Genomic DNA, 14487 nt, shown 5'->3' on the forward strand with positions numbered 1-14487 from the left:
AGCCTTATCCCTGCTTAGAATAAGCTCTTTAATTTGCAGCTTCAAAGCTATTAACACGTTAAATAATAGGTGTGCTTATGCACTTGTGTATGTACGTACAAAACTACACAAATAATCACAACTGTACACTTGTGTACACACATACAAGAAGACACATTTGCACACATGAATACACATCATAGACGCATATATTCAATCATACATACATACATACATACACTCATACAAATACATAAATGCATACATCCACACATAAATATATACATACACATAGAAACAGACGTTTATATACACATAAATACATACAGAAGCAGACACACACACACACACACACATGTGCGCATATATAGATCCATCCATACATATATCAATGCTAAGCTTTTGATTGTAGCTAGAGTTTCAAAAGGTCTGTGGGAGTACCATCCCTCATTGAACAGCAATAATCCTTTCTCCATGGACAAAAAAAGAAATAAAAAAAGACTTTGTGTGTCTTAGTATATTACATGTAGTTTTTTTTTTTAACTACCCAGCAGCAACAATAATAAAAGAGAAAATTAAAAAAAACAAATGAAGCGAAATTAGCAAAAATAAGGAAAAGGTCTTAAAGATAGCTTGACATAGTCTAAACATAAACCTCATGCAGTGATAATTCACTGGAAAATACAAGCTACACAAGTAAACCTATACACTAGATAAGCCGCAGCCACAAGGTAGGGTTTAGGATTAAAAAATCACATTTGAATCTAATATCTTTTATAACATGCATATGTAAACTTGATAGTAAAACTAGGAATAAAAAGAAAACTTAGAGTGAAAGAAGTAGTATATGAAACTACAGTGGAATAAAACAGATTACAACTGTAATGAAATAATAAAAGAGCATTTAGAATTTAAAAAGAAAAAAATATATTTAAAAGTGTGAAATGACAAAGGTTGGATTAAATTAGTGAAGCAATAATATCAGAAGTGGGGAAAGTAATTTTACAATTTTTAATAGATTAATAGTATAGGAGATTGTTATTTCAACGTATCCAAATAATACTGAAATCAGTATATCATTTTATAAACTCTTTGATAAACACCAACCATCTTTAACTCGGTTCTTTCCATAAAGAAGGGCAGGGACTGGATTATAGACACAAGGCCTAGAATTTATGAGAAAAGCGATAGTTGGTTTACATTGACAACAGTACCTAACTGGAACTTATTTTATCGACCCTGAAAGAACGAAAGGCAAAATCGACCTTAGCAGAATTTGAGCTCAGAATGTAAGGATGGACAAAATATCAGTGATGAATGTCAATGTCAACTTTGGCTGGATCATTTGATCTCAATTTAACACTACCAAGCATTGTACATGGTCTTCTACATTCTTGCTACACCACTACATTAATAATGCTCATAATGGTAATATTCATCATCACCATTAGAAGCAATTGTGATCACATTAGCTGACGATGACAATTGGTTTCTGTTCTTTCTACTTAGCACCAAAATAGATGAACCATTTTGTAGTTGGGTGGGGTCATAAACAAGTGTTTAAAACTATTGTGAGCATAGCATATTGGCAATAAAACTATGTTAACCTTAAATAACCCTAAAATAGCAAAATCACTTTTAGTTTTTTTTCTTTTAATTTTCAGTATGGTATTGTTGCTTAGCCCCAGGTTAGTTCTGATTGCACAAACACGTTTCAGTCGTGACTATCATTTTGTTCTTTTACTCTTCCAGGAATAGTAAAGTATATCAGTATATCTAAGGCTGCGTTATCTAGTCCTTTTTTAAGATAGTAATTTAAGATGTGTGATTTGAGAGAGATTTTGCTATATTTTTTTAGCAGTTTAGGTGACCATGTAGAGGCTTCTTTGTAACATTGTTTGAGCAATGGTGGAAGAAATATAAAGAGCTATTTCGACCTCTGTTAGCACCAAAGTTTTTTTCTTTTACATTTAACGAATAGGAAATGGGAAGTGTTTAGAAATCATGTGATGTATGGCAGTGAAACATGGGCAGAGAATGTATAGGGTCTGCTGTTGCAGGAGAATAATGAGTAGCATCTTGTTGATTGGATGTGTAAAGTTGTTTTATGTGAAAAATATAGTACAAGAGACAAAAGAAAATTATAAGGTTTAAAAGGCAACACCTGATGTTGAGTCAGATGACTCTGTTGACATTGTCACATAATCTAAAATCACACATTACTATCTTAAAAAAGGACTGGATAATGCAGCCTTAGATATGCTATACTATTCCTCAAAAAAAAAATTTCTGCCCTTGTACCTACAATAGAAAGGATTATTATTATTAATAGAGCCGTAGATGGCAGAATCAACAGAGTTATTTCTTTACTACCTACAAGGGGCTACACACAGAGGGGACAAACAAGGACAGACAAATGGATTAAGTCGATTATACAGACCCCAGTGCGTAACTGGTACTTATTTAATCGACCCCGAAAGGATGAAAGGCAAAGTCGACCTCGGCGGAATTTGAACTCAGAACATAGCGACAGACGAAATACCGATAAGCATTTCGCCCGGCGTGCTAACGTTTCTGCCAGCTCGCTGCCTTGGTACAACAGAGTAGTGAACAAAATACCTTGTAGTACTTAGTTTCATGTTTTGCATTCTTGACTTGCCATCTTTCTTGGATTGAAGTATCGGTCAAGTATTGGTGTCCAGAGTATTAAGCCCCCCACTGCAAAACAGCTGACCTTGGGCCTAAATCAGAAGCCATTACTATTTCTCTGATAAAGCTGACTTTGCATTCTAACACTCTGTAATCCATAAAATACACAGCAAGCACATATTGGCAGTGAATCAATTGATAATGTATGCATGTACAAAACTGTGACCTTTATCCTAAAAGAAGGAATCATTGAATAATTGCTGTTGTTGTTCATATTGCAGCAGTTGTAGTTGTTCAGATAGATTTATGATAAAAAGGATTCCAGTCATGACTGCCCTCTCTGTTTTTTTTTTTTCCTTCTGTCATGTATTTGTACTACATTATTCCCTGTAGTCTTCAACATGAACTTTTTTAAGATGGAAGAGATATCAAGGAGGTGCTCCTTTATTGGTTTGTGAATCAAAAGAAAAGTTGGTTGTTATTTCTGTTAGGTCAAGCAACTAGTTAAAGGTCCCATGGAGAGGTGATTACATTTTGTGGTGAAATTATCTGAGATTTGGGTTTGGGAGTCATAACCTACAGTTTACTTTACATTGTATCACTGCTGAGTAGTTCTTCAAAGTTCTGTTATTTGAGTAAATATACGATATAGCTTACATAAGGTGCATTGAATTATATAGGGTCTAGTATAATGACTATAGCAAGCCTCAATCATGCCTCCAGAGCATTCTAAATACCCTTTCATTCAATATAGATTGTGTATGGCATAGCAATTTATAAGGCTATGTTTTTTTTAAAAAGGCGTTTTATTCAAATAACGATAACCTAGTTGAAAAATGCAGATATTAAGCTGTTGGAAAAAATTAACTAATTTGTGTGCAACTATCTTATCTATCCTATCTGTCTTATCTGGCTCTATATCTTTCTCTAATTTTTATTCTCATAGTCAGAAACCCTAAGAAGAAACATTTTCTGTAAAGAATGTATAAAAGTGTTAAAAAAAAAAAAAAAAAACAGATTTGAAAAAAAAAAAGAAAAACTTGAAAATAATTTTAGTTTAGATATCTTTCAAAGTTTATAGAGAACAACTATATTAAACAAATCAGTTAGATGTATCAATGTTCAAAGATTTCATCAGTAATAGCTTCAGCTTATTCAAATTAAGGATTAATTTGATAAATCAAGCTTAGATAAGGAATTAGGAATGAGACAAGTTGAATTAATTAGCTATTATATACGAGCAGATTGGAAACCAATAAGTGATGAGAGAGACCTGTCAAATCAGATTTTGACTTCCATTTCACAAAAGACTTTTTATTTATTTACTTATTTATATATTTTTGTACTATTTTGGGTAATCATTCCATGTAATAGCTGACTTAAAACTTGATATTATTTTGAGGAAAATTTATTTTTTTCCTAAATTTCACATTTGGTAAGATGAAACATCAGGTATTTAGGTAATGGTTTTAAGTTTGAATCCACTGCTGTTGTTGTTACTATCCTCAGTTCATCATTATCATCATCTTCAATGTCATCATAATTTCACACAGACATGTTTTGTTTACTGGTGTATGTTTTTTTTCTTTTTTTTTTTGTAATGTATCCAAAATGTGATCTAAGTCTAATGCAGCTATACAACAGATGGCAGATCAAACATCATATACTAGATGATGTTACAGACTTATGCTGGTTAAGCTGTGAGGTACAATAATTGTCACTGGTTAGTCCACAGTACTCTGTAAGGAGCATAGGGCTGCTTTCTTGGTTTTTCTGGTGTGTATATATTCCTCCCTGAACAGAACACCAGTCTTTCACAGGATGACTCATTTTTACCAGTTGAGTGGACTGGAGCAACATGAAATGAAGTGTCTTGCTCAAGGACACAATACGCATCACCTGGTCCAGGAACTGAGACCACAACCTTACAATCATGACTCCAATGCCCTAACCACTAAGCCATGTGCCTCCACACAATAATTGTCACAACAGTTTACATAAACTTACATACAACTGCATACAATATGCCTGCAGTTATATGAGGAGGTCATATTATCTCCTTAAACATCCTTCCACAGCATACATATCCAATGCCTGATATATATGTCTTTAATAACTCTGTTCCTTCAAGAAACATTTCTTTCATTATCTAAATGAAAAATTCTCCTAGAAAGGAATGTTAAATTTTCATCTGTCATTTAGCTATTTGCAACAAGTGGATAACAACAAAATTATAGTGATGGTGTACCACTGTGATGGCCGACCATGGTTACACAAAACATCACAGCCAGAAATACAAGTTTTACATCCCCTCTGACAGTTCTCTTGACCAAAATTTAAACAACCATATAGCTAATGCTTGCACGAATGGAATAGCTATTTTCAAATTTGGACAATTGTATGAAATAGCTATTTTTACAAACATATCTTTCCTATTTCTGAGATAACCATGAAGCAGGAAAGACACAAGCTAGTCAGACTGAAGCTTGTAGAGTTATGAACCCTGTCCATGGCAGCTGTAGTATGCTTTGAACTCTTAACCATATATATAACCAGTAGAATTTGAAACTTCACAGGCATCATGTCTTATTTCAAAGTCATTGTGTTCCTTTAATAACATTTCATTTTGACACGAGACTACATGACTTGCAGATTAAGTAGCACAGTTTATCAATTCAACCCCTCAATTCAGAGAATATACTGTTTGTTGTACTCCTTTTATTGAATTCACACCCGCAAGCTAAGCTATGAGACATTAGGATGGTGAATATAAGCACTGATTAAAAGTCAAGTTTAGTAATTTAGCAAGTGATTGTGATTTGATTATTTGAGTTAGTTAAAAAATATACACTCAAGTTCAGGCAAGACCACAAATAGCAGAATAAATAATAATACTATATCTTAAGTTGTAGAATAACTAATAATGGTTAAAATTTTGGCACAAAGCCAGCAATTTTTTGGAGGGGGAGAAGGTAAGACGATTACATCAACCCCAATTCTCAACTGGTGCTTATTTTATTAACCCTGAAGGATGAGAGGCTAAGTCAACCTTAGAGGAATTTTAAACTAGGACATCAACACTAAGCATATTGCCCAGTGTACTAATGGTTCTACCAGCCCACTGCCCTAGTAGAATAACTGATAATACATCACAAGTAGCTGAATAACTAATAATAAGATATCCCAGGTATGAGCAATGGAATGAGACCATCAATACCAGTGGATTTAAAACAGAATTTAGAGTGAAATTCTAAGAACATTACTGAGTATAGCAGACACCTGAAGAAGGCCAGAGAGTACCCTGGTAGAAGCATTGTAATTATAACAGCAAATGAGATGAAGACACTAGTTCTAATATGTTAGTATACAGTTTCCACCACTTCATCCTCCCAATGAGGCATTATACACACTGTTTCAAATTTTGGCACAAGGCCAGCAATTTTAGGGGGAATCCAGCACGTGATTGGTACTATATTTTATCAATCAGAGAGAGATGAGAGGCAAGGTGGACCCTAGTAGAATTTGAACTCAGAATGTATTGAGTTGGAAGAAATGTTGCTAAGCATTTTGTCCAACACACTAACAATTCTGCTAACTTGCCACCTATGTTATACACATGAATGCTAATTGTTTCTAATTTAAGCACCAAACCAACAATTTGGAGTGGAGTGGGTTTAGACAATATTACCAACCCCAACATAAACTGACACTTCATTTTACTGACCTAGTAGGGATGAAAGCCAATGTTTACTTTGGCAGAATGTGAACTCACAATGTAAAGAGCCAGAAGAAATGCTACAAAACATTTTGTCTGATGCTGTAAGAATTCAACCAATCCACAGTGAGTTCTCACTGTGACCTAATTTCTAACATTTAGACTGGGTTTTACGTTTTCAGGGAGAGTTAAGTCAATTAAATCAGCTATAGTACTAAGCTATAATTTATATACCACCAGTCCCAGAGAAAGGAAAAGTGAAGCTAACATCGATGGTATTCAAACCATAAAGGGATAAAACTAAATAGATCTTTAACCTAGAACTCTATGTCACAACACTTTTTTTTAATAATAAATATAATAGAACCATAAATGCAATAAAATTAATAACAATTCCCTTTATATTAGATACAAAACCTCCAATTCGACTGATTAAATTGACTCCAGTATATTACCAGTAAATATTTTACTGACCCAAAAATGAAGAAAGATAAAATTATCCCTGGCATGATTACAACTCAGTACTATGAGGCAGAGGATTACATTTTGCAAATAATCAATTGGTCTACTGAATCAGTTATTTCTACATTCCTTTTGCATTTAATAATGCATATTTGGCATCTAAACATAATTAGAAGGGGAGTGGTAGAAAAGTGGCTAATATATTGCCCTCATGCTCCATGGGGCATGAATGGAAACCCTTCCACAGCAATTGTTGTTTTTTGAGTGCAGCACTACATTCACAAATATTTGACGCTCAGCATGTCTATTTAAAACCAAAAATAATTCACCTCTCCAACATTATAACTGACTAACTGACTACAAAAAATATTCCATGGAAACAAATTAATTAACTGATAATTAAGTAATTAAATAAACAATAAATAAAAACACTCAACAGTCAATATATTTACGAACCAGTCCATTCATCAATATCTTGTGATTCAATCGACACATTCATTGAATGGCAAAATGCTTGCAGCAATAATTGGGCCGAATTAGACTTGAAATAGTAGCAGACTGTTGACTGAGAGTAATTTATATAGGATTTTTCACTATAAATTCTTGTTACTTTACCTGTCTCTGAGAGATCATCATCATCATCATTTTAACATCCACTTTGCCATGCCTGCATGGGTCAGACAGAATTTGTTGAACCAGATTTCTTATGGCTAGAAACACTTCTCATCACCAACTCTCATTTATTTTCAAACAATGTAACGTTTCCCATGCCCCGACATGCTTTCACAGAAGATAAGAAATGAAGAACACAGCTTGTATGATAGTTATGCTCATTTGCAACTATCATTCAATGTCAAGACAAAAGGAGACACACATGTACACACACACACACAGAGTTTTCTTTCAGTTTCCATCAACGAAGTTCACTCACAAGGCTTTGGTTGGCCTAGACCAATTGAAGATGCTTAACCAAAGTACCATGTAATAGGACCTAACTGAAATCCTGTGGTAGGGAAGCAAACTTCTTGACCACACAACCAAGATGAGGTATACTCAACCATCCTAAGTTTTCACTGTGCTAAGCAGCTCAGAGGTATTTCTTCTACTTCATTGGTATGAATGCCAGTTTTATTCACAGGATTTACTTTCAACACATCCGTCCAATAAAATACTAATGAAATGATTATCTGTTATGAATTACCTCAACTGTAACACTACACAGCATCTATAAACAATTACACGGTACACTGAAAGCTGAGTATCTTAAATAGTGACACAGTGCAATGCCTGTGCAGGAATATGAATAAGCAATCATGCCATCAGCAGTAACTCACTAGTCATTCAACTTGCATGATATAGCAGTAAAATTTTACCCAAATCCCGCCACCTCCTACATTAAAAAAGAGGACACATTAGATTATGTAGTCCTCAATACTTTTAAAAATGTGTAGCAGTTATGGTTGTCATGTCTAGATCATGGGTCTGCTGGACCAGGTTTGATAAGAACAACAATACAATAGTAAAGAGTACTGTTATATAAGTCATCAAATCTTTCCTTCGACAAGGTCGTTTCTCTCTAGATTAGAGATTACATTTTCTAAATTTTGACCAATAGGACTTATTCACAGAAACATTACTCGCAGATTTGCCCCATCTCTTCTTCTGTAGATTTTAAAATCAACAGAACAACTGCCAAGTATACAGTGTCTCTACTATTTAAAGACAACAGTAAACTGGAACATTTTAATATGCCAACTAACAGCTATATTTACTAGATTAATGAATTTTAAGCTTTTTCTACGGATGAAACAAAATGCAGGTAAAAGGATACGAAGTGATAGCATATCAGCTGATGTTGTAACACCATATCAATAACTTGTGACAAATATATTTTATTTATAAATTTATTAAAAATCTTATAGACATAAATTCCATAGCTTTTAAATCATTCAGTTAACTGGAAAAAAAAGTTGTAATTAACACTGTTGAAGAATGAATCTTTAGATTCACTTATGTATATCACATTTTTATAAGATTTTATGATCACACTTCAGTCTTTCCTCTTACATTTCAACAAGATCTACAAGAGCATAAGTGATAGAAATAATAAGGAGCTTATTGTATACAGTGCTCAGGTGCACTACAATTCATTGGAAAAGGTAAAAGAGGAGACAGAAAGTAGTAGTAAGTCAAGTAAAGAAAGCAATGAAAATCGAAAGTATAAAACACAGAATAAAACACAAGTTTTAAGAACAGTTTTTTTATTTTCTCTGTTAAATGAAGACAACAATGAGGGGTATTTATCATCTCTACAGATGTGAAGAAAATACTAATCAAATACATTTGTATCAATCGGCTTTGTGTATCATATATTACTTCAAATTGCTAAAACACAAACTTAATTTTTTTAACTTATTTGCTTTTTTTCTTCTCTTTTTTAATAAATCATCTTTTAACAAAATGACTCGAAATATAAAAAGAATCAAATAAAATATTGGAAAATAAATTAATAAATAAACTTACTAAATTGTAGATTCCTAAGAAAAACGCTTCCAGTCCACTGCAATTCTGAAAAATATAAAGGAAAAGATCCAATCAAATTAGATACTACAGATTCTCTAAATATTATGTTTTAACTTAGACATAGCTCTTCATTTAAAGATAGCACTATGATGATTAATGGTTTCACATCAATCTAATGAAGCTTCCATATATGGCATGAATCAGAATTATGACTTTTTGTAACTTGTTCTTTTATTCATTACTTTTCATGTAGAACATAAATTTTAACAGTGCTCTGTCACTTAGTGTAACTCTTTCTGGTACAATATGATTTCAACTCTACTGGATGGATTCAACATCTCCGGAACTATCTCTGATATTTTTGGCTGCTTTCCCAGTTTTCATATCCTTCATAGGCATTTTAACAATAAAAGCTGTCAGTTTAAATAACTGATCCCTCTGATGGGTCTATTAACAGGTAGTTCTGCTTTCTGTCTCTCTTTCGTTTTCTCTTTCTCCTCCTCTGCATTCCCCTCATGCAACAACTTCTCATAGTAACTTAACTTATGCTTCCTTCTTCTCGCTGTTAGTGAAACAAGTGCAAAAATAATCATTGCATACAGACTTTTCAGTAACAATCTCCTGAATTAATACTGACACACTTATTTACTATCCAGAACACCTCATATCTATGTAGCAGGACATTGAAAAACTTCTAGCTACATCTCTCCTTACTAAGTATACCTGACATTTGTCTCCTTTTCTAGTTACCCACTGTTGTTTCTTACCCCAACTCCTGTTCTCTTCTATTCTTTCCAGATTCCTCAGTTAGCTGTTACAGCACTATCTACCAAACCCTCCCATTACTGACTGAAACTTTACTCCAGTAAATGATTTCCAGTTCTGCTATATTATAGGTCTCTATCACTTTTTCCTTGACATACATTGTCATATAGTCCCTGAACCTACATCTGGCCAAAAGATTATTTAGCTTCCACTCCTCATCCCCTAGCATAAAGCCAGCCCCCTCAAGGTTCACAGTCTTGCAAACTAGATGGCAACTTCACTACTGCTGGCTGGTGGCATGAAAAGAAAAGAAAAAACAAAAACCCTGCACATGTTGTAAAGTGGTTGGCATTAAGAAGAGCATCCAGTCATAGAAATTATGCCAAAGTAGACACTAGAGCAGGATGCAGTCCTGGGATATGTCAGATCCTGTCAAACCATATGACTGACATCAGCATGGAACATGGACATTAAACATTTATGATGATGATGATGATAATAACAATGATACCATCTTTCTCTAGAGTGTGTCAAGTCTCTAGGTACATTTACCACAAGGCTTCTGAAACTGTTTTAGCTATTGCCCCTTTTCAATGCCCCCTTTCTATGGTTCAGAAAAATTTAATACACCACATGTACATATACACACAAGTCCAGATGTTGCTTAATGCTACAGATGCAATGACTGCCTTTACTGCATGTATAAAAATACCCACAATTTTTTTATGATTTTCAAAATCAAATCATAAATAATACTTTTAAATTTTACTTTAGTTTATTGCTTATCATTTACAAGCATATGTGGTACATATTCAGTTTTACTCATTTATTTATGTACTTGTTTTTTAATTAATATTTAAACAGCAGACAAAGCCTAAAAAACTGTACACATGTATTTATCACTCCCCTACCACCTCCTCTGCACTCAGTACTCCAAATTTTCTATCACCAATAGAAAGCAGTAATGCCCATTTTGAGAAATATCAGTTTAATTCCGAGTCTGATATCACTAACAATAGTCAATGTTTATTGATACAGTCTTCATTGGGATAACAATCTGCCTGTCTCTTTTTGTGTGGTGAGTATGAAGTGTGTGTTACTCTGAGTGAAAGGTGATCCAGTGGCTGGGTTCACAATCATAAGATCATGAGTTCAGTACCTAGTGGTGTGTTGTCTCTTTGAGCGAGACACTTTGTCACATTGCTCCAGTCAACTCAGCAAGCTAAAATGAGTAGTACCTGTAATTCAAAGGGCAGCCTTGTCACATTTCGTCATGTTGAATCTCCCTCAGAACTACATTAAGGATATGCATGTTTGTGGAGTGCTCAGCCACGTGCATATTAATTTCATGAACAGGCTCTTCCATTGATTGAATCAACTGGAACACTCATTGTCATAATAGATGGAGTGCCAGTTTTTGTATTTTTGTTTAATTTTTTGCCAAAGTTTAGGTTAATTGCATCACAAAAATCCGAGAGCTTAGATCTATCTTAGCTACCATGCATATTGGGTCAGACATTAAGTTTGTTCCCAACATGCACATTAAAGTCACCAGCCATAATGATAAGCTGGGCTCAGAAAAACAATGCTTTTGCTCATCTGTCACTTCTGATTGTGGTGCATATGCAAAAATTACTTTCATTGCAATGTTGCCTCAGATCAGTCTAGTCTTTATTATTCTGTCATATACTCAACTTTATACATTTCTCTTCCACCAATAAGTCTACTCCACCAACTTCAGTACTTTTTACAAACCAAAGAGATTGTGTAATTGTGTCCCTTGCTTATGAAGAGTTTGACTGACGTTTCCCTCCATCTGACACAGCATAAATCTATTCATCTCTGTTCCAGCATCTCAACAATCTCTCCAGTATTATTTTTCATCATGCCAACAATGATGGTGGCAACCCTGAAGTTTCAAGGACAGAAGAATTTCCGGTGATTTCTGGGTAGTTAGATGTCTATTTCCTGCATCTGAAAGCAAAAGTTGGTGTGATAGTGCAATTATGACTGATGAGGTTTGCACCTGCACACCTCCATCTGCAGCACTATCGTAGTAAATGCTGGCAATGTACATGCAATTAGATTTCTTTTTTCAGTGATTTTTGCTATCTATTTTTTTTATTTTAACAACAGAATGCCCTTTCTCTCACTAAACATTTAAGAGTTTGGACAGAATGCATTTTGTAATTCCAACCATACAAGAGGCTGTAAGACAAGACTGAAGCATCCCCTCTACACTGTACCAGTTTTTATATGGAGTTGCATCTCTCCCAGACAGGCTGTCTCCACTGCAGCTTGCAGAGTCCACATTTGTTTCATGTAGAATTTTATTCAGTTACAATGTCTAACAGTTGAGGGAGAAATTAAATATTAATAGAAGTAATAGAAACAATAATTATTCACTTTACATAAACTTAGCACATTCATTGTGGCTTCTTTGAAATTTGAGAAATGATATGCTTCATTCATGAGTTGCCAGAGCTGAACGTGGCCAATTATCCACTTGAATTAATTTTAAAATGAAACTGTTGAGTGTGTGAGTAAAAGGGAGGGAGAGAGGAAGAGAGAGAAAGAAGGAGAAAAGAGAAGGAGGGAAACATCATTCAGTGTGATCAGTTGTGATTGCAAAACAGCCAACAGAGAGCATATAGTGCAACTAATTAGGAAGAAAATTAATTTAGATGAGAAGCAGTTTGGGTTTCTGCCACTGATGCCCTCTTCCTCCTGGGACAACTACTACAGATGTTCTTCGTAAAGAACAAACCACTGTACGTAGTATTCACTGACCTAGAGAAAATCTTGGTTCTGTATTATGGTGTTTATTAAGAAAACTAAGTGTAACTGAATGAACTGTGAGCCATGCTGGCCATTTACAGATATACTGTCGTGAAGGTGAAAGTTAGCAATGAGTTCAGTGAGGAATTTAGCAAGCAAATAGGTATTCATCAAGGCTCAGTTCTCAACTCTATCTTGTTTATTAAAGTCCTCTGGGACATAGCAGAGATGTTTAAGACCAGCTGTGTATGAGAATTTCTGTAAGTTGGTGATCTAGTTCTCAAAGTTGAATGTGCTGAAAAATTTGGGAATAACTTCCAAATACAAAAGGAAATTAAAAGAACTTAAAATAAACTTAGCAAAGAGAAAATTCTAGTTAACATGGAAGAAAACAGGATGCTGCTGTCATCTGGGAAGTGAGTCGTGTTTAGATATGCAAAAAAATAAAAGGGTAGATAGGAAAAATCATATGGAGTACTTTATGTGAAGTATGAGTGCACAAGCAATGGAATCACAAACTTAGAGAAAAGATAAAACTCATTATGTAGCAAATGTGCTGCAATAGTTGCCACTAAATACACATCTGCCATATATGGAGTCCATCTTCTCTGTAAGTCTGTTTTCCCATTGCTTGTGAAACAATTTACATTGGACACACTATATGAAATTCCTACCTATGAATTCTTTCAAATTCTTGATGGGCTTTTAGAAGTTGTTAGCTTCTGTTACCTAAATGACCTAATTAATTAGTATTGAAGGAGGATGTAAATTAGTTGCAATCTTTTATATTTATAATCACATCATTAGGTAATTTAATGGAATTTATGTACAATTCCAAGTGATATATCATTGCAGACCATAGCTATTTAGTAAAGAGTGTAATCTAAAATCTGTATGACAATAGTTCCAAACCTGGGGTCCACATGACCTCTAGGGAGCCACAAATGTATGATTGTGGGATTCCATGAGCTGTCTTCAAAAAAAGGATAGAAGACTATGAGTGGCTGGGGTGGGAAAAAGCAAATCTGAAGTAAGAGAGAGAATCAGTCAGTCTACAGAATGTGGATGATCAAAGATCGAGTCTTGGGTACTCAATTGTGACAAAGATATCAAGGAAATTGGCAGAAAAGGAGGAAACTGTGAAAGTGAACTCAAGGGCTAGGTGGAAGGAATCAATTAAGTTGATAAAGTGGTGAGTTGAGAGTTAAACATGAGTGAGAGTAGTGTATCCACTGCAATCAACAATGTATTTATCATACAGTTCAGGGATGGGAACAGTAAAATGGGCAAAAATTTGAGCCTCTGCATAACCAACAAACAATTTAGCAAAGTCAGGTCTCATCTTAGTTCCAAAGCCTATACCAGCGAACTGCAGATAAAATTTGTGGTAGAAAAGTGTTGTAAGTCCTACATACAACAGTTTTTCAAAAATATTTCTGACTGAATTTATCATACATGGAGTTACAATTTTATGCACCCAACAAAGTTTTATCGTTAAGCTGAAACTGTTGTTAATGTGAAAAGAAATGGAATGGTCAAACTGTTTTTTTTTTCATTTTCTGAAGAAACATTTCGGACTTACAACACTTTTGCATAAGAGCAACTATATATATATA

The 14487-nt window shown here is 34.3% G+C and overlaps 1 protein-coding gene across 2 annotated transcripts in view; it reads right to left on the reverse strand.

Annotated features, from left to right (window-relative positions):
* LOC106867959 (hyccin) overlaps positions 1 to 14487 on the reverse strand; it is a 327707-nt gene that overhangs the window by 247818 nt on the left and 65402 nt on the right. For both annotated transcript variants that reach the window (XM_014913039.2, XM_014913040.2), the window contains one exon: positions 9329 to 9373. In XM_014913039.2, coding sequence (XP_014768525.1) covers positions 9329 to 9373 — 45 coding nt within the window. The remainder of the gene's footprint in view (positions 1 to 9328; positions 9374 to 14487) is intronic.

Source organism: Octopus bimaculoides, chromosome 2 (assembly GCF_001194135.2).
Source record: "Octopus bimaculoides isolate UCB-OBI-ISO-001 chromosome 2, ASM119413v2, whole genome shotgun sequence".
NCBI classification, from domain to species: Eukaryota; Metazoa; Mollusca; class Cephalopoda; order Octopoda; family Octopodidae; genus Octopus; species Octopus bimaculoides.